The sequence below is a fragment of the Osmia lignaria genome, chromosome 6 (genome assembly GCF_051020975.1).
Source record: "Osmia lignaria lignaria isolate PbOS001 chromosome 6, iyOsmLign1, whole genome shotgun sequence".
Lineage (NCBI taxonomy): Eukaryota > Metazoa > Arthropoda > Insecta > Hymenoptera > Megachilidae > Osmia > Osmia lignaria.
In genome coordinates this window covers 9,033,100-9,054,426 of record NC_135037.1, presented here as the reverse complement: position 1 = coordinate 9,054,426, position 21,327 = coordinate 9,033,100, and the positions used below count along the sequence as shown (strand labels likewise).

Genomic DNA, 21,327 nt, shown 5'->3' with positions numbered 1-21,327 from the left:
AATTGCTAAATTTAAGAATGGTTTTCTAAAATAAGTAATATGAAAGGAATTTGTTAAATCAACTTTTATCTATAATTTTAAATTGAAAAATATAAAAGAGGAAACACAATAACGGCATGCGAGCTTTAATAGCAAACTTTTCTAGAGCAACTCATAAAAATCGCAATTATGATCTAAATAACTTTTAAAAAATATAAAAATTTTGGAGTTCAAACAATTTTCTCATAAAGCATTAAAAATATATTATAAAGCACGATACCATTAAAAAATAATATAAATTGTAGAAGAATTGAACAGTCTAATTTAAAATGTAAATGAATTATTTTCAATTCACAAACCAGGACAATAAAATTACCGAAACTTGAGATCTTTTAAAGTATGATACCATTAAAAGATAATATAGATTAAGAAAAAAAAAATGATATGACAAGGATGAACTAACTTAAAGTTTTGATGAATCTAGCGGCGAGGATAATATGAAATCTCGTTCCGAATACTTCCTCAGCCATGAAGTAGATAACAACTTGGAAAGTTAGAAGAAACCTATCCGAAAGTAAAACAGACTCGTCGTGAGATATTTTCCGTCAATGCTACCGAGCCAAGTGCAAATAATAGTTTTCACCCCTGAACGCGATGATTCAATTCTGACAAAGAAGGATAATACCAGGACCGGTGGATAGCTTTGATAGAATTTCTTTCCCGATCGGATTTGCAAAATTATATTATAGAATTATATTACGACGAACTATCTCAAAATCGTTTCCATTAGCGACAGACAAAAGTTGAACTTATGAAATGATAAATCTATTAGCTTTGAAATAATATTTAGACGTTACCAGGCTAGGCTAAAAGGTTACACCCTTAACTCTCTGGGAATGATTAAAATGGAGATAAATGAATGAAACAGGCTGGAAAAATGTAGAGAAAAGTATATTCCATAAATCTGTTATTTTTTAATCGTACGTAGTTATAATATCAGTAAAATTAAAATGAAAGAATTGTAGCAATATAATAATAAACGGAGTTTATACGTTCAAAAGTGATATAATTATAGGTTTTTCATTCATTTACCATTATTTTGATTAATTTTAGAGAGATGGAAGTATATTCCTTTTAAACAATTATTACTGTGCATATATAAAATTCCAAAGCTCGTCTTAAGAATTAAAAAAAAATTACTTTACATAACAGAAGTTGAATACTGTTTTCAGTTTACAAATGCTACTTGCAGAAGGACACGAATTTATGCCTGTGCTTCTCAAAGTGTGAAACACCGCAAGTGGCTCTAAAAACTTTTCACATCCACATTTTACGATGCTCGAAGGGATCACCATAAGAAGGCTTCATCGCGATTTAAGGGCCGATTCAACAGATGTCGAATGATCCATTTTCTCCCCGTATCGTTCGTTTCACTTTTTAACCGGTCAAAAGGTCGACGCTGGCACTTAACGCGAGTAGTTTGCATGGTGAAATGTTCAAGCCGTGTTTCAGCACTTACGCGGTCGTTGCTCGTTAGCAAAAAGGAAAAAGGAAAGAAAATAGAAGAGAACGCTAAAGCCGCGACGCGTCTCTCCTTACGAAAGGTTCGAGTTGAGGGGAAAGTGTAAAAAATGTCAGCGAAATGAAAAACAGGGGTGGAAAAAAAAAAAAGGAAAATGGAACGCGACGCGTGTGCGCGTGCAATTATTCCTCGGAATATAACACTTTTCCTGCTGACCGACGACACAAAGAAATGATGGAAAAGGGACGGTGGTTGGTGTAAATTCAATTACACCCATGGACAGTTTTGTTGGAAACGTTTTCGAAGAGGGAACCGGAAGATCTCGGTTGACCCCGTGCGTGGAATGTAAAGACTTCCGCTCGCGAAATTCTGCAAATTCACTGGCGATTTTGAGAATTCTTGAAGCGAGGGAAATCGAGCGAAAGATATTTTGAATTGTTAATAAAAATAAATTTGAAGAAAAGGAAAGACGTACGTTGAGATATTTCTGAAACGTGTATGATAGATGGGAAGGAGGAAATTTATTTATATCTTTTGGATGTTGCGGCAAAGTTAAGGGAAATAAGAAATATTGACTAACAGAGGGAGATTTACCGCGTGGCTTTCGCTTTTATGGTTTCTCGTAAATATGACATGATTTGGTGGATCGATTGTATCGACGTTTTTCGTGAAACTATAAATGAAAAATGGGGAAATAGTACGCTCACTAATATCTACAGGGTGCTCAACGAAATTCGTAACAAAATATTTAATAAATATTATTTAATAAATTAATCAGCAAGCGGTACATTAGCGAAGACTTATAAGTAGCAGATGCGAGGAAACAAAGAAAACTGCATTCTCCATAATTGATGCAACGCGGAGGGTTGGAAAGAAAGGAGGGACCCATTCATTTCTTGCGGGACAATTTAGTTTTAGCGGTTCCATTATCTCCCCATGTTTCAGGGATATAATTTTCAGCAGACGGAGAATGATCGTTTGCGTATTCCTAAACGAAGGCAGCTGAAAATCCTGACAGCCCCGGGGCATTATTCCGTAGAAATAATCCGACGATCGAACCTATCACCGAATGCATCTCACTGCTTGAAAATAGAAAACATTTGCATCTATAGAAATCGTCAAACAATCGATGCCATAAAGAAAAACATTCGGAATAATTTTCATTGTTCAATCAACGCTGTCCTCTATTTAATGAGATACTCGATAAATGACGTTATAAAGGTAATTCTGCAAGTTACAGATCAATTATTTGATATCTAACAAAAAATAAATTAATTTTTACAGATGTTTTAACATCTTTATGGGTGCATATTTTATAGTATCAGTGTGGCTCTTGTAATTTTATATTCCTATTTAAATTGAAAAACTGATTACTGACAATGAGAAAATTGTATTTATAAATTTGTAAAATTACAATTTTTAAACCGTAATTAGAAATGGAATAAAGAATATTGGCGGTCAAATACCAAAATCACGAATACGTGACATTTGTCAAATTGATCAATTCGTACACTGAGTTTCTGGTTTCAATTATGCATTTCATATTTGTCGTTTAATTAGGAAACAAAGCAAGACGATAATAGAGCAGAATTTGTATTTACTATAAATGTATTCATTCTTATTTGTCATTAAATGTAAATATACATTACTAGTCATTTTATATTGAACATAATAATGAAGGGTTTAAATAGCCATTTTCTTTAAAGTATAAGCTTTGAAGTGCTATTTTACATTACTTTTATGTTACCATTCATTTTGTCAACAATACAATGTTTGTACAAACAAACCAACAAACCATGCTGGTTGTTCATTAGATATATATAATTCAAATCACTGGTTGAAACAACTTCAATATGAACTTTACTTCTGGTGAAAATTATTACAAACACAAATTGCAGAAACTGATCTTTTGAATTATTTGAAAATGTGAATGGACACTATTTCACTGTTTTCATTTTTGGAAAAATCAAAGAAGAATTGTAAACAACGTACACAGCAACGAAATACATATTCGTTTTTTTTCTTTTGCGAAACTAGTTCATCATAACGAATCGTAACGAATCTCATTGTTATACCATTCTAATGAGATCCTTCAATTAAGTAGTCAACGGAGCGTACGAAAAGTCTGACTAATGATACGGTTAATCTACTTACTAATTACCTATTCGTGTCGTTTTGAAGCAAACGTTCGAATGAACTTGCTTAAAATCGCTAACTTGCGAGCTGTTGCAACGATCGTTAAATTTTCACCAGCCACTCGAAACTTATCTGTACGTTTATCTTCGTGGATTAACGACAACGAGAACTGGCAACTTATTCATCCATTCTAAATTTTGTGAAAAAGTTCATGTGCTAATGAAACGGGGTTAGTATGGAATAAATCTTCTATGATTTCTTTTATTTTTAAATAAAAATGATTTGGGTTAATGAATTGTACTGTTTCAGATTGATAAAGAAATGTTTGATTCTACTTGTCATAAATTATCTAATATTGTAAACTGTGTTTTTTGTAAATAAATTTTCATACCATGTTTATTGCAATAGTAAGTTCCATATTCCACATGAATATAAACAACAAATTATAAAAATAAATTGGGAAATTAAATGAACAAATCCTTATTAAAATATAAAATAATTCTTATTAAAATACATTCTATTAATCCTGGATATTTTTACTAACACAATAAATCTCTAATTTAAAAAAATACATTTTTTTCTTGCCATTTTAAACAACAGAATAAAAAAATACATTTAAATATAAATTTTTTAATAAAAATGAAAACAAACTGATAATTGGACTAGACATTTTTTAATTTAAATAATTTATCAAAAAAATATTTTACTTACAAATCGAAAGAACAATCGATACCCAAACGCTATATTTTGCTTCGTTTACAATTTACAGTAAACTGGAATCACAACAAAACCTCGTTGAAAACAATTTCATGGAATTTTTCCCAGCTTTGTTGGCGCTTCACAATCAAGAGACAGAATAATTGCGAGGATTCGGGTGGGTTTCCAATCTAATAGCTCCCACCGAGGGAAACTACGTTGTTAATGCGACGATGAACTTTGAACTTTCCACCGAGGGATTCGTAACAACGCGTGTTTGATGAAAGAAACCCTTTGAAGAATATGTACATACGTACATCGTTCAACGGTCTTCTCGGCAGTGCTCGAAGAAAAATCGCGTCACACCAACACGTAAGGCACACATCTATAAATTAGGTCATTATTTCGTAACTAACTGATCGATGAAAACTACTCAAAGTGATTTAAGAACAATCCTGAATTTTCAAGCTTTTCCAAAATATAAGTGTTGTAACTTCTTTTTTTTAAAGAACCTCAAGCTTCAGTATTTTCAAATTTTTATATATTTTCTAGGGAATAATAATGGAATCTTTTATATTTATTTAATAATGAAATTTTGTATTAGATTGTATCTTAATTTATTTATAAAATAGTAAAAAACATCAATTTGAAAAACTATTTTATCTCGTGATCCTCAGGTGTTAAGAAATTCTTTTTAAGAGACTAATATTCCTTTGTTTAATTATAATTCTGACATACAAATACTAATGAAGAAAAAATATCAATTTTCAGATTTGAAAATCTATAAGGAACGTGTATTGGAAAATAGAAAAAGTGTCTGAACAAAGCAACCTTTAACAGAAGAATATTCGATTAAAACAACGAAAGCACTAACAGAAGCATCGTTGCTTTGACGGTTTAATCATGTAACAAGCTTAGAATAAATTCCTACCGGCTTTCTGAGCTTTCAAAACAGTGCACGTGCGCGGGAAATGCAAACACAACTATCCTCTGACTACGTTTCCCCATGAAATTATTCAAAGTAAAAGAAAATAACCGTGTAACGCGGTAAATTACCATTTTCAAAACCTTACAGAATATTTACAAACACTCTTGAGAGATTACAATATATTCATTACATTTCATCCCTCAACTTTAATCCAACAATACCATATTCATGAAAAACGTTTATCCTCTTTTAAAAAAACATAGTGTCAAGATAAATTTTATAAAATAGAAGAATTTTCTTTTTAATTATTATATGTGCTAGATTAAATATAACACGATACCATATATTGGATTGCTACGTTCAAGAATGTATCACGATACACAGGTTGAAAGCAGGTTGAAATTTCAACCGTACACGCCCTGCACGATTTTCTTCGGCAACTTAATCACGTTTCCTTATTTTTTTTTTTTTTTTTTTTCTTTTACCATTGACGACTTCCAACGAAACGACTTCTTTCCAGGATGTTTATCAATTTTCACGGGAACATCGCGCCGTTTAGTTTATTCGAAAGGAAGCTCGAAGACACCGATGGAATACGAGAGAAACGAGCTGCTTCGACCGCGAAATTCCGAGGATAGGGTTGTTCACCGCGTGGATACCAGATGAATACTGAGGCACGTCAACGGGTACCGGGATCTAACCCCCTTCTACGTTTGCCTCTCATCCCTCTTCCGGTCTTGCTCCCACCTTTCCATTCCACTCCCTCATCAAACGCGCATCCACCCACGCAACTGTTGCGCCCCCGCCCATTAGTGATCATCCCTTAGAGTTTCGCGACTCCTTAACCACCCTGGTGTGCCCACATTGAGCGCGTGGCGATGATCTAGTCACGTGGAATCGATCGATCCGGATCGTAGAACTCTGATGTCGCTGAAAGTATTCGAATAATGATGTTGACGTTGATGGCAGAGGAAGCGACGGTACTGTGCCTCTACAGTTTCATTCCTTTTTACAATTTCAGAAAACGTTCGTGAAAGTTTGATATAAAGGATAGCATGGTAAAACTGGTGCACTCTTATCTTCTATCTTTTTTTTCAGCGTCCCCCTTTAACACGTGAAAAGGTGTCTAACGTAGTGAAAGAAAAATAGAATATAAAGTGAGAAACATCCAAAATCCATTAGATTATCGTAAGTCGTATGAAATATAGTTACTTATGCAGTTTATACGTTGAGTTTAAATGAAAAATAATTTTTAAGTTATAGAAATAATAAGTTTTGTAGATATTTGAATTTAAATCATTAATACTTTTCTTTATTCTTCGAATGTACAATAATTTTTCATTTTTTTCTTTTAATATAATTTATAAATTATCACACTGATTTTTAACTTATAAATCGTGTATGAAGAATAAACAGAAAGAAAATAATTCAGTCCCCCTTTTTATAAATATAAAATTATATCTTCATTCACCGTGTAAGAATGCACAATTCAAAGAAAATCAAGCAACGTCAGTGAAAATATTTATCACGATTACCTTCTCTTTTGTTTACGCAATCATTAGGGTATCTTTCATAAACACATACATATCTGAGGTATTTAATTTTATCCATTCTTCGTTAATTTTCTAAATGAAGTCATCAATTTCATAACTGAAATATGAATCAGGCTAAATAAATTATAGCATCTATCGATGAGAAATATTCTCATACGTCAATTGAAATAAGAAGGTACGAGTGGTGGAAATATTTAAATACTAGAAGCTCTTCTTTAGAATATGTATTCTAAACGATAAAAGGGAATAAAAGAAGAGAAATGCAATGGAAACTTTTTCATTGCGAGTGTTTCGCTACTTCATCGTTTTCCTATAACGTTAACGAAGAGAGAAACGTTGGAAGCTCAGAATACTTGTATCTCAAGCGGAAATTTTTCTTTGCAGTTTTCTTTTAAAATTTACATGTCAATAAACTTTCCTGAGATTGTAAGAATGATACAAGAGAAAATTATAATTGTGCACAAAACTATTGCAAGGAAAAAGGAATGATAAAATTAAAAAAAGGAATGCTGAATATTAAAAATTTGAAAGTGAATGTTCATAGCATGTATCTCAAAATAAAATTGTGTTTCGAAAGTGCCCAAAACGAGGCTAGAATATTTGTCACTTTCCATTTCATGTATTTCAATTATAACTTTCTGTGAACAATAGAATATCACATTTCTCACACTGTAGCTTCATTATTAAAATATGTATAATAGTAAAGGTTAAAATACAACTGTTTGCTGAATCAATAACTTGCATTATTGTATTACCATTGCCAGTTTGAAACAAACTCGAAGCATGAAAATGCCATCTGAATGAAAGTGTCGTTTTAAAGAAACAAATCAACTAATAAACCTTGAGTGTATTCAAAATGACTCTGCATTCAGTGCAGAGAGGTTAATAAAAGAAGAAATAAACTGAACTTTATTTAATCGTTGCTTTAATACTTCTCCGATGAAAAATAAACAAATTCATGTATACACGAATTTTATTTGAATTTAAAAGAGACAGGAAAATATGATAAAAAAAAATCATTTTATACTGCACGACGTTTAGTTCAATGCGATTTAAATCAAATTGTTCAATTCTACGAAACGATAAAAATTTTTGATTGTCTATTTCATAAACAAAATATCAGTGAACTGTATTCGTGTTATCGTTTAAATTTTATTATTAAAATTACAATCCACATATAAAAATAAACAAAAAAACAAATATTAATTTTCATTATTCATCTTATTAATTATCAGACGTTAATTAAAATATCCCCAAGACATTATCCACGATCTTAAAGGCTTAATAGTTAATTATACTCCGAAGACTCGGAACTTAATTATTATTTCAAGCACGATCACAATCATTAATATCAAGATTAAAGGAACAGGACGAAGTTCGCGAAACATTGCAAAACAAGAAGTACTCGGGGAAGGCAAATTATAATCACGATTATTAATCAATTCAAGAGAAACCTCGACAGGCTCAACGCGAAACGCAGTTGGATATTGGTCCAAAAGATGAACGGGCAACTTAGAAGGAATAAATGATGAAGTTAAGAACGCCTGTACCTTAAAAGGGTGCGCTAATCACATTATTAAAAACTTCCTCGTGGAAGCAGCTGGCTACCGGAAAAGGGGCTCTGACTTCCGCATAGTAGTTAACCTAGTTGTTTGAACAACCAAGAAAGTTGGCAGACAGACCTTGAATCGTTAGACACAGACAAAAGTGACCCCTGAACGGGTCAATCGTGACCCAGAACCAAAATTTCATATACCACAATATTCCTACTAAAATTAGATGCAACAATTTTTATTTTTTAACATGAACTATACAAGAGTTGAAAATTAGATTGGTGTTTTTTCCGAAATTCTAATGTCAGACACTCGATTGTTCAGTTTTCCCTTTTGAGAAAGTGAAGGGGCAGAAGACCCTAGAAAATAGGTAGTACTTAAAGTACTTGGCAGACCCATGAAACTTTCTTTGGATATTTGTAGAGTTTGAAGTTCCACGATGAAAACCAGATGCCTTCTAAACAAACCCCGAACGTTGCTGACATTCGCTACTCAAGTTGGAGTAATTTATGTCGGGGTGCTGACCGCGCCATAGAGTCAAGAAAGTCGAGGACAATGCGAACATATTCAGGCTGTTTTTCCTGAAACTGGAATGGCCAGCATATTGTAACATCATGAGAACTGAAGCCAAGGAATGCTGATTTTCAAGTGCCATATCCTTCCTTCGAGTTAGTAAAATTTAAAATTGCGATAAAATTATTCTGAACAAGTGTTAACCCTTTGAATTTAAATTTAATTTATAACAAGTTGAGGATTTCTACGAAGAAAAATTTCACCCTCGAAAAATCTTAATAAACAAATATTGAGCACTAGAGTATCCAAAAAGCAAAATTTATAAACAAATGAATATCAACCCCTTAACAAAGTAACTTTTATTTTTAATATAAATTGAAATTATAGTTAGCAAAATTGAAAATCTCCAAGGAAAGCTTATACAAAATATTTCATTGTTTTTACAGAGACGTTATCAGAATGATATTATAATTTTCTAGATTCTAAGATGAAGAAGTCAAAACAAAATTCATCGTTCAGGGTCGTTTTCGTCGTGAGAGGAATAACGTAGTACGTGCTATTGTACGCGGGAGCATTTCCCTTATTTGTATTCCAAGAGGATGAACATGATAGGAGCCAATGGAGAAATCACAAAAGAACCGTTCAGATAAGTCACGTTCACCTTGACGGACTTTCGGGTCGGTCTATAAAAGAGACGTGCACCTCCTCGATGGCACAGTCACAGTTACAGCCGAATCGTTCGAAATGTTTCCTTCGATTGTTAGTATCCTCTTCGTGGCCCTGGCCCTGCTTCAAGTCTCCTCTGCTGTCGATATTTCCAAGTACAAGAACATTCGATTGGAATTCACCAGCAGTGACGGCGTAACGCAAACGAAATTGGTAAGAAACTTTAACATTATTTTACTATATACTATTAAATAAATGTTTTTTTAACGAAGATAATAAAGACTAAGATTTTAACAAGTTTCTGTCAAATGACAGCTGTAAATACTTTGATTTTAATTTGTGTATTTAAAAATCTATCACCTAAAATTCACAATGATCTATAATTGAATAAAAAAAACATTTTTATAACGAAAAATAATGATCGGTTTTAAATTTTCGGGAACTGAATATTAGATGTTGTGAAATATAAAAATTGCAAATTCATACAAAAATGAGAAATTAAAAGAAATTTGTAAATTTCGTACAAATACATTTTCAATTAGAGGAAGAATAGAGATAAAATTTCATTTCTCTCCAAATAGAAATTTTTACTGGATATTTCTCTTTGTTTAAATAAAAGGGTGACGATCGTGGAGCAGGCTTCATTGGAGATTTTAGTGCCGGTCAACGTTACTCGGATGAAATCATTTTCCGTCGAGTTGTGGAATTTGAAAATCCAACCAATATGGTTCAAAGTACAACTTTGAATCTAAGCGTTTCTAATGGTAAAGTTTCATATCTCACTTTATATTCCAAATTCCTACGAATTTAATTATGAATTATCTATCAATTTTTCTATGAATTTAATTATGAATTATCAATCAATTTTTTTATAAATTTAATTATGAATATCTACCAATTTTTCTATGAATTTACTAATCAGTATTATTTCAATAATTTTAATCTTGTCTTCCAAATAATATTTTCATAAAATTAGGTATTAGAGTCATAAATTTCCTATTAAAGAAATTATTATATTCAATATGTCCTTTATTTATTGTTAACAAGTTGAACAAACAACTAAAGATAACCATCGTTCGTTTTAAAAAATGTATAGAACACAAACAACACTGTTTTCGCGATGTACAAGGCTAGATATTTGGTAAACAAAAATTTGTAAATAAACATTTTTCTACAGCAATCATCCACTATGTGAGTGCAAGAAACGCGGTTGGAAGTTACGCAGTGGTGTGCAACGAATCAAACAGTTTAGGATCATCAAAGGGTAGCATCACTCTTCGAGTGCCACCAAATTCAACGTCTTCGTTAACTTTACTGATTGCAGCACATAGTCAGTTACGTATGATATAAACTATTTCTGAATTGAGCTTGATTCCGAACAATCCTGCCATGTCTACGAACTTGTATAGTATTTCTTTTTTGCTATTAAAATATACAAGGGTGTCTTAAAATATTATAAGATGTAGGATTTAAGTAATATGTTAATGTAAAATATTGGAATTAAAAAAATTTTAAATAAATGCAGTATTATCTAATCCTGATTTTAGATTATTAATTGTACACTAATACTTGGTGAAATGTGAATATATATTCCATTTGGAAGGACTTCGTTCCAATTCTTTGATTTCATAATAATATAAATATTATTATTATTAAAACATTAATTGCAGTGAAAGTTTCTAATAATCAGCACCATAGAATTGATATTACTCAAATAATTAAAGAGAAAAAACAATAATTTTGAATAGCGTTAATATAAATTGGTCAAAAATATCGACAAAACTTTTGAGTAATTATTTTCGTCAAACTTGAAGCTTTAAATTGATATACCACACATAATATTTTATATTACTTTTCTGTCATCAAATCAAATCAGACTCTGTCTATATTTCAAAATCAACCATTCGATAATGTTTACAACCTAACAATTACTTGATTAAATTCAACTTCCAAACGCCAATCACAAATAGCTCCAATAGCAATCAATACGTTAATATCAAAGCTTTATATAATATTCAATCAAGAAATTCTTCCAACAAACATTACTTCATTGCATCAGACGTCAGCAATACTTGTAACCATATTACAAGCTTGTTCGTTAATCACATATTGTCCCCTTTGGATTTTCACGTTCCAAATATTTTCAGGCCATCAAAGGCCCTTTTTCGACGGCGACATTATTGTCGTAATTAACCGGGCGTACGGGCTGTTACAGTGCGCAATTAGGGTTGCGTAACGAGCAACCGAACAATCCTGCAAACAAATCACGTTCATGGAAGCAACACATGCGCCGATTGTATGCGTAACAGGTGAGCACCTGACAAATGTAAATTTCGCGAATACTATTTTCATCGCGTCGTGTCGCGTCAGCGTAGATTTTTATGTCCCTTTAGACAATGCTGACTCATGAATACCATAAGCTTCGTGTACCCAGTGCATTCCATGAATGATAAATTTGAAAATAATTTGAGGTGAAAAATATTAATGGATAGAAATCATTTGAGGAAAAAAAAGAAAAAATGGATCGTCCAAAAATATATAGTTAAATGTTGCCCTGAGATATGTATTAACACTAAAACTATCGACGTTTGATGTATACTAATTTTTAACATGAAAATAATACAGAAAATTAAATAAATAGGGGATGAAACATAATTTAATATCCATTCTTTATCTCGACAATAGCAAACATACATTTCAGCAAAATTACCTTGACAAAATTTATAAATTGAAGTAAGAAACTTGAAAGCAGTCTTTTTGACTGGTTTGGTAGTTCTAGTGTTAAACCTCAAATTATAATTAGGAAATAAATCTGCGAAATTTCAATTTTTGTACTTCTATATATTTATATGTTTTCAAATTACTATGCTTTTTTATATTTCAAGTAATTTGAAGAAAATACTACATGCACAACGAGCAGCAGGTTCATTAAATTCCAGGTACGCTGAAACCTACTACTTTTCGCTGTACTTCCATGTGACAAAGCAACGTCAGAGGGTGTCGTGTAATCGTTTCTCGTTACTTCATGAAATGCTGCTAGCTTAGTGATCCTTGCCAGATACAAGATAAATAGAACGAAGGAATACGGCACTGTTGCAAGAGTTCCAAAGAGACTCTTGACCGTTCGTACGAGGTACATTAGTTACGAGCGACCTGGAAATTTCTCAACAAAACGACCAATAAAGTGTATTTCTTGACCGTAAGGGAAGCTTTTCATCCGTTGACCGAGACTTTTCCCTTTTGTGAGAAGAAAAAAGAAGGAAACAGGGCCACGAGTGGACGAAAGACAAATAGAAACGATACAACGCTTTCCTTCTCAGGGTTTCCGAGGAAAAAAGTCCAACAGTAATGTGAACCACGCAATACTTAAGATTTTTCCTGTGTCTTTTTTTCTCGTGTCATCATGCAACGTGATTTCATAAGAAAAAATTGAAATTAACTTTTACTTTGTAAATGTGGATCAATTTTGTTCAAGCTGGTTGAAAATTAATTCCTAGGAAAATAATACCTAATTCTTATTTGAAATATTCAAAGAAGTCCTATAAATTTTTTCAAATTTTCACGATACCTTTATATATTGAAAAACGTATCTGATATAAATGACCCATGTTTATAGTGTAAAGGTTCCAAAAGTAAATTTATGGGCGACGAGGTATTTCCTGAATACATCAAATGATAAAGGGGATGTAATAGAATTACGTACAAAAGAGTACAACTTTTGTGAGAGAAGGAATTGCATAGAATGCAGAAATCTTCGAGTAAAATTCAGTAGAAATGCATCCCACGTTAAACGAAGTCTCAGATAACTATATTAGAATTCAATTTCTGCACCGAGAAAGAGCAACCCTCAGAGAGTAGTTTAATGGACAGTGCTCGTTCAGGTTGTTCCCCTTTCTTGCCTGACAATGATTTATTATTAAATATATCTACCGTAATACCACATTCTACCATATTATTATGAAGAATGTTGGCGTCAGTGAATTATCTCAACACAGAAAACAAGCAATTTTGTAATCTCTTATGTTTACCACTAATAACTACAATGTCGATGAACTTACAATTAGTCTTCAGAAAAAAAAAAAACTGTTCTCATGTCTGGCTTCTTTTCGACCCAGTTACATACAGATTAGCGAATCAGTGTCGCTATCGAAAAGTGAAGTACTATAAAACAGTTTCAAATAAAAACTTTCAAAAAAATGGCGCGTTTTAAAAAGGGACGTCTCGTTAGTGAAAGTAATTTCAGCTCACAGAGTGGTGCGAAATAAAAAAAATTGAAAAGGCTCTTTATCAATGCGAGTACCTATCGCTATAGATGGTAAAATTAATATAAAATGTTATATTAAGTTCAAATATTAAAATTTGTGATTTTCTTTTTAATTTTGCAACGAAGAAATTACAAAACTTTGAAATATTACGAAATTTCAGATAATGTTCTACTTACACTTTTTTATTTAAACTCTACTAGTCGAAAGAAATAGTAAGTTTGATTAACCCTCCTTTAAATATTTCTAAGGTTAATCCTTTAAATGCCACAAGTTTTCTAAAATTTTGGAAGGAGGAGATCCACTTCTTTTACTTGGCCAAATACGTTCCGGGGTGATAGAAAATTCATCAGAGGTTTCTATACAAGACGTCACACTAGTGAGCTTCTGAGAACCCTTGACGCAGCTGAGGAGAGTCTTGTAATGAGCTTACCAACTGAAGAAGCCCTATCGACGAGATCCACGGCAAATGTGGCAAAGGAAAAACTGGCAAACAGTTGGAGACGATCGTTTCGACCGCTACAACGCGGCAGGACACGGGGAAAAAGCACGGGAAAGGTTGAACCCACACGGGAAAACTCGCCAACCGTATCGTGATTCGTAAAACTTGTCTCGTGATCGACGGAAAACTGATTTATCGCGGTGAGTTCTCGCGCGATGGAAACTCCGCGTGCAAGTAATTTAGTTTCGGGGAAAGTTCATAAAGCACCTCGAACTTCTCTCTATATTCTCACGGGGAAATGGGAGGGTGTAAAAGCTGTGGTGAAGAATGATCCGGTAACTGTGAAATCCCACTTCCTCGTGATATATAACATTGCATAAAATTGTTTAACCAATCCATTCTTATTCGGAATTGAAAGAGACGTGTTTGATTCTTCTCTCGAAAGTTTCAATAGTATTCAATGAAAAAATTAGTGAAATTTTCTTAAATTTTCCAAGCTTTTATTCTTCGATTTCTGTCACTTCAAATTTTTAATCTTTTTCCTTTCATTTATGGATATATCATTCAACCAAGAATATGAAAATGTAAATTTACAATATTTTGCTGCTGTGATAAAATGTATTTTTTTAAAAATAGTAAGTTTTTCTCACCCAAGAGCACTATCTCCCATTATTGAATTTAACAATACTAAAATTTAATTTAATATAAAACGTTAAAAAAACAATTACGAATTGTTCGTACAATATTCATTTATTTGTAATCCTGAAGAAAAGAAAAATGAAGAAAAAGTTTGGATAAAAGTCATAATTAAAGAGAACAGTACCTCCTGAAAGGAACAAGTTAAAACAGAAACAAAAATGAAAATCAACAGGCGTATTTTGCATTGCAATTTAAATAATGTACCGAGAAGTGGCTATTACTGCAATAGAAACCTGAATAAGATGGAAAATTAATTTACGACAACAGTAGCTAAAATGTGTCTTAATTCGCTACTCTTTAAAGTTTTAATAGGTGCTAATCAAATAATTTTAATAAGCTCATTCGAAAATAAGTAAAGTACTCGACAACTTCATTTAATTTCGTTGGAACTTACTTTTATAACTTTATTAAATTGCACAATTATATTCCTCGAAGTTTAATCTTTCAAGAAAGTAACTTTAAAACATGTTTAAACTAAATACCGAAAAAAAGTAATTTTCAGCGAAGAGAAAAAAAAATATGTGCCATTCTGCTTGTACGAAAACAAGCTTATACTTATTCATGAGACAATTACAATATGCTGATCTCGTTGCAACGCAATTTCGGTGATTGAACTCGCACCAGCTTTCGATGTTTTGTCTACAAGCTTTCGGCAAACTTTAAATTACAGTCAGACGAAACAGATTAAAAACGAAAACGATGCGACAGAAATCACAAAACGTTAACTATCTGGAAGGAGATTTAACACGATGAATGAAAATATTTGAAATATTGAATACTCTTTGTTCAATAATCTGAAATTTAAATGAGATACTTTGAAAGTTGAACGATGAATTTTTAAACTTTCCCAAAACTCACTAGTCTTTTTTTCTGTTACAATTAAATTAATTATAAAGTTATTCATTAGCATTTATGCACTGTAAGAAGATTCTTAATGGAAAGAAATAGCTAAAAATAGCTTTTAGTGCAACGTTAAAATAGCATTTGTCTACTAGTTACCTAATAAATAAATGTAATTTAGATAGAAAACAAACAATTTGTATTTAACCGAATAAAAATAATCTATGCAGCTATTTATATTTGACCTTACTTTATACGGGTACTCGGCTTCTCCACTTATGCAACACATAGGATATAAATGCATTTAAAACCTTTGTAATTTTGGAATATTTCAACCAGAACAATATGCAAATAAGTGTGCACACGTATCTGATTATTAATTATTATGTTTGCAAATATAAAATTTTTGTTGCCTTTCTTCTATTATGGAGAAATGCTAATTTTCATAATGTATATCAGACATCCTGTATATAAGAAAAAAAAAGGGAACAGACTGTGTTGTACTGATGAAGACATCTATAATTGTCTCTTAGTTAACAGCTATCTTCGCCAGTGGCGATCAAACTTTAGCCATAAATTACGGGAATTTCAAAGGAAATAATGGAATACTAAAGTTCAGTAATTAGAGAGCCGATAGAAAAGTCCAAGTTTCGTGGTAGAAACAAGGTCATAACAAAAGTTTGGGTATTCCATTCTGTTCTAATTACTACTATATCGACGCTTCACGCCAGTTTTTGCGACCTAATCTTGGAAAACATATTCTGGTTCAATTTCATATCAATTTTCCTGATATTTTCAAAGCGAATTAAAGCGATCGAGTTTACAGCATTCATCTGTCCAATACCGGTTCTTTGGAGAATTATTTTTGTAAACGAAGAGTCGATGGTCGATGATGACCCGCTTAAGGAATAATGGAAAAGCAAAGTTGGGAAACTCGACGGTCGGCTAAGTGGTCTGAAATTTTGGAGAAGTGCGAACGTGCATGGAAAATGTCCTCTATGGCTTGACTGGCTTTCATCGATAACGTTTCGCTTTCCGTCTCGCCACAATTTCCTTTGGCTTCGTTCGCGAAATGTACTGCATACCATCTGAATGTATAATATGTCTAAAATAGTGCGGACTAAGTTATTTCTCTGTCACGTTCACCACATGATCATTTGTATGAATCCTCCAATGCAACTATCAATCACAAGTGACTGAAGATACCAAATGAAATTTCCTTGCAACTATTTGTTCAATAAACCAATTATTTTATTATCAATAACCAAATATTTATTGGATAATGAATCTTTGGACTGGTAAAAAAAATACTTGTGAGAATAGAACCAAATGTTGCCCATATTTTTGACGCTCATTCTAAACCCTGGTTTATGAAAGGTGCATTTTGCACGTGGCATTGTGCAACTCGCTAGTGAATCATGTATGAATGTATGCACGTCAGATCACGGTCATCGCACTCGCTCGGGTACTCGTATCTTCTGTACGTGATGGAATGTCTGAAATATACCGGTGTCATTGGTATACTACGCGAACTAATGCACATGGACCGGCTGACGTTTCGAAGACAAGAGTAAGCGTGGGTGTACTCGAATCCAGTTCATTTCACCTGGATCGATTACTCTGAAATTGTCGTCTCATTGAACGCGATACATCAATTTTCTGATAATGGAAAATGTTTCATTAGTAACTTGGGATATTAAATGGAATAATTAATATCATTGCAACTGATGATGTAATAGCTAAACTGCCAATTTATGCAAAAAGAGAAGAAAGGAAATATATCGATTGGGGTTTTTCTGTTTATTAATAGTAGCGTGATATTTTTCAGATGAAATCCATATAAAAGCGATGAAGAAACGAGGCAATCATGACAGCAAGGCTGGAAAGAATCGACAAAACGATGGAAACGTTACAAACGATAAGAAGAATGATAAGAAGAACGACAAGAAGAAAGTTGTTTTAAACGATGACGCTCAGAATGAAGGTTTCGGCGAATGGCTACGATCCAGCGACGGTATTGAAATGATGCGACTCTTCGTCATAGCCAATTCGATTTTGATCTTCGTGACAATGGGATTTCCAAAGATGCAAGAAGCTTTCGTTATATTCAAAGAGTACTTCTACGGTGAAGGATAAGTGCAATTTATCGATAGAAATTCTAAAGAAGAATAATTAATATACCAACAAGAAACGGGTACGATTTTCAAATTGTTCAATACTTGCGACACAGAAATTATCTTCAAGTGAAAATTCTACACCTGTACGCTTGTAACATGATTCAACATCAAAGAACGTAATAACGAAACAGAAATATTTCTTTCGCTATCCTTTCAGACAAGTATCGAGTGTGTCGACAAGCTATTGATTCTCCAGGTTGGAAAATAGCAAAAAGAAATATTTACGATCTGTCCAAAGGCTTCTTTAACCCTTTCACCGTGAGAGAATTCAACGCAAAACACGTGCTCTAAATAGTACATTTTTAGCACTGATACACGACACATTTCTTTGATAAATAATATAGTAACTATTCGTTGCAAGAAGGAAAGGTAGAAGTTGTTCTTAGAAAATTTAAAAACGTATCGATAGAAAATATTAGAAAATACTTTACAATTAGTAAAATTAATTAGAAATCTAGAGGTACCTATAACACAGGATAAGTAAGTTTTTAGAGTACCCCTAGGCACCAGTAACAGTGAAAGGGTTAAATTCGAAAACATTCTTTTATAATTTTTTCATTACAAAGAAATTGGTTGTGAAATCTGAACCAATCATGCTGGGAATGATTTTTCGCGGGATCTTTCTCATTGGTATACTCACCTGGTACAGCACCAACGTGTGGAAAATGATCGACGGTTACTTCAGGGATCAGTTTCGAAGCTACCTGGAGGAGGAGTATCGCAAGAATCCGCGAATGAAGAGCGACCTGCAGGGTCACTTAGCCGATAAAACGATTCCCGTTGTTACCACGACGAAGCCGGAAACGACGGTGGCGCCTGCGCCGGAGACCATCGAAACCGAGCACGTGGACACGCCTGCGGTCGAAGTTGCAGAAAATGATTCTGCGATCGAGAATAAAGAGGTGACAGGTGGCACTAGTGAAAACGAGACCGCAGGGGGATTCACCGATAAAAATGCATTCCTGGGAACCGCCACGGAATCCCTAGTGGAAAGTAGGAAGTGGTCCGAGAACGAAAAGGAATCTCAACAAGTCATTAATTACGAGGATCGTGGCCTCGAGCACCGGGAGAATGACGACGATCATCGATCAGTCTCCCAGAAGTCTGAGAGCCCGCGAAAGAGAATTAAATATGACAAGCAGCTGATCGTCCCTAGGGACATTTTAAGAAGACGAAACGTAAAGACGGTCATACTGACCGAGAAGGATTTTAGGTCGGTCAGGAAGAATCGTCGCGTTTCAAACGATGATTTTTGGGAATTCGATGAAGATGCGGATAAGAATGAACCGGTGGAAGGTATTTTGGTTTCTGAGTTACCCTTCAAGCCTAAGGTGGATATAGGGAATTTGGTGAGAGTCACCGCTGATGAATATTGCCCTTTGACTTTGGAGGATGAAGCTTCTTGCGGTGAAACTTTTAAATGGGACTGTTAATTTATTTATATTGAATAAATAAATTTAAATTTTATCGTTGGATTGAAGATCGATAGATATTGTTTTATATAACTACGCAAGGAACAAATGAAATGTTTCCTTCTAGGAGGTATTATCTTTAATATATTATTTATGTAACTGCGGCTCGCTGTAATTTACAAATTCCATTGAAAGACAATCTATAAAAGTTTATATAAAATATTTTTAGTATACTATATAGTTTATATCGAATAAATAATATCTGCGTTTAACTTTAATATTTACTTAATTAACTTCCTCATTATCTTTGTTCATTATAATAGGCTTATGAAAAATAAAAATTGTATTATTTTAACCGTCTTAATTATTCACTACTCGCTTTATTAAAAGCAACTTTTGTACACTGCAGAAGCGTATAAGGTAATAAATAAATTAAATTACAGTACCATCAAGTTTTATAGACACGTAACGTTCCAATTATCAGTATGTAAAAATTGCGAATAAAATATGTCAAATGGCAAATGATTTCCCGCTGAGAAAAGTGTTTCATTTATTTTCTAAAATGAGCTGAGGAAGCATTTTATGTGTAAGAATATAGAGACATTATTTATAGAAACTTTTTCTACGGTTGAAGAAGTCTCGACAGGTTTTAAAATGTGCCCCATCACTTCAACTGCATATTCGATGCAACTGTCCGTAAAGAAACTTTCAAACGATCGGAATGCAAGGGAACAGTCGCCTCTGTTAACTTGAATACGATGAACCATATTTTTGAGAAATTAATCATACGTTAATCACCGATAAAAGAACAGAAAAAGGGTTCAATGTTACAACGATCTGGGTCAATGCTAATTGCACTGTTGTCTTACAATATTTTATACAGGAAAAAGTTCTTCAAAGGTATCAAGGATTCGGAAAAAAAATAAAAACTCAAGTTTATAAAAGAGAAAATAATCAGCGTCGTATGCTTATACGATAATCAGAAGGCAGTGATTAACAACATAATTGCCTGTTACAGTAAGAAGCAGCAAAAAAAAAAGGAATGACGAGGAACTTTCTACTGGAAGTTTTAAAAATGTAACACACCGAGTGCAAGTGAAACTTGCAGACAAATTAAAAAGACAAATTTCATCGAAGATAATATTTCCAAGTAAAATAAAAATGATAAAAGCTGTGGAATTTAACAAGCATTTTATTAACGTGTTTCATGTACATTTCACTGAAAATGAACACACGTGACTGGGACGGTCTGCACGAATAGGGTCACCGTTCGGAATGATGCTGTCCTTTGACCTTGAAATTCAGGTCTCATATAGAGAAAACTATCGTGAAAGTGAAGAGAAACTGGGATCTATGCATTTCTATGCAAGTTTACGATTACCAGGGAAACTGAATTGCAAGAAGAGAACGTGTAAAAGTTTCAGTTTCTATCATCCTGCTCGTTCGCTGCCATTCTCTTTCACTCGATAACTTATCTAGCTTCCGTGCATTATGATATTTTTGACGGGTCTGATGTTACTGTTGTTTGCAACGGTGTTGGTGACACCGAATAGTGTCGGGTTATTTAAAGGTCTTCGCTATTTCTTTATTTGAATTTTTAATTTAATTTTTCTCATTGTACTGCCAACTGGCTGATGCCAAAAATGAATCAGAAATTATTCAATAAGTTGATTTTGAGAAAGCAAGATAAAGTAAAAGTAAAGCACTTGTTACGTGCGACAGAAACCGAGCGCGAATTTCTACCGGAATAACTTGAATATTACATCATTGCAATCGCGAACTGACTTTGAAACTATTACACGCCTATGTAATAAGCAATATCCACCAACTAATTAATGTCAAGTACAAATTATATCTGCGTACGTGTACTGTTACTTATTCCTTGCTATCTATCTGTAACACTATAAATTTTATAACGCAAATAGAGTAATTTGTTGCAAAAAAAATTA

At 33.1% G+C, this 21,327-nt stretch overlaps 4 protein-coding genes across 6 annotated transcripts in view; 3 read left to right on the top strand and 1 right to left on the bottom strand.

Moving 5' to 3' along the window:
• LOC117607794 (uncharacterized) overlaps positions 1–21,327 on the bottom strand; it is an 85,556-nt gene that overhangs the window by 57,147 nt on the left and 7,082 nt on the right. The window contains exon 1 of one of the 3 annotated variants that reach the window (XM_076688871.1): positions 5,747–5,935. The exons of the other annotated variants lie outside the window; for them this stretch is intronic. The gene's annotated coding sequence lies outside the window, so the exon portion shown is untranslated. Of the gene's footprint in view, positions 1–5,746; positions 5,936–21,327 lie in introns of those variants that run through there. 3 annotated transcript variants of the gene reach the window in all.
• Positions 9,583–11,069, top strand: LOC117607792 (uncharacterized). The gene is made up of 3 exons (XM_076688687.1): positions 9,583–9,759; positions 10,166–10,310; positions 10,724–11,069. Exons 1-3 carry the CDS (start codon positions 9,625–9,627, stop codon positions 10,894–10,896), a joined length of 453 nt encoding a protein of 150 aa, XP_076544802.1. The 5' UTR covers positions 9,583–9,624; the 3' UTR covers positions 10,897–11,069.
• Xport-A (exit protein of rhodopsin and TRP A) lies at positions 13,986–17,926 on the top strand. The gene is made up of 2 exons (XM_034331787.2): positions 13,986–14,450; positions 17,618–17,926. The coding sequence occupies exon 2, from the start codon at positions 17,638–17,640 to the stop codon at positions 17,923–17,925; it is 288 nt and encodes a 95-aa protein (XP_034187678.1). The 5' UTR covers positions 13,986–14,450; positions 17,618–17,637; the 3' UTR covers position 17,926.
• Positions 18,560–20,364, top strand: LOC117607737 (uncharacterized). Its single transcript, XM_034331783.2, has one exon. The coding sequence runs from the start codon at positions 18,560–18,562 to the stop codon at positions 19,397–19,399; it is 840 nt and encodes a 279-aa protein (XP_034187674.2). The 3' UTR covers positions 19,400–20,364.

What these genes read in the sequence shown, in the direction of transcription:
- LOC117607792 (XM_076688687.1), top strand. Translation starts at nt 9,625, where the DNA reads ATGTTTCCTTCGATTGTTAGTATCCTCTTCGTGGCCCTGGCCCTGCTT. An exon ending in GCGTAACGCAAACGAAATTG is followed by an intron (nt 9,760 to 10,165) that starts GTAAGAAACTTT and finishes TTTAAATAAAAG; the next exon opens with GGTGACGATCGTGGAGCAGG. An exon ending in GAATCTAAGCGTTTCTAATG is followed by an intron (nt 10,311 to 10,723) that starts GTAAAGTTTCAT and finishes ATTTTTCTACAG; the next exon opens with CAATCATCCACTATGTGAGT.
- Xport-A (XM_034331787.2), top strand. Translation starts at nt 17,638, where the DNA reads ATGAAGAAACGAGGCAATCATGACAGCAAGGCTGGAAAGAATCGACAA.
- LOC117607737 (XM_034331783.2), top strand. Translation starts at nt 18,560, where the DNA reads ATGCTGGGAATGATTTTTCGCGGGATCTTTCTCATTGGTATACTCACC.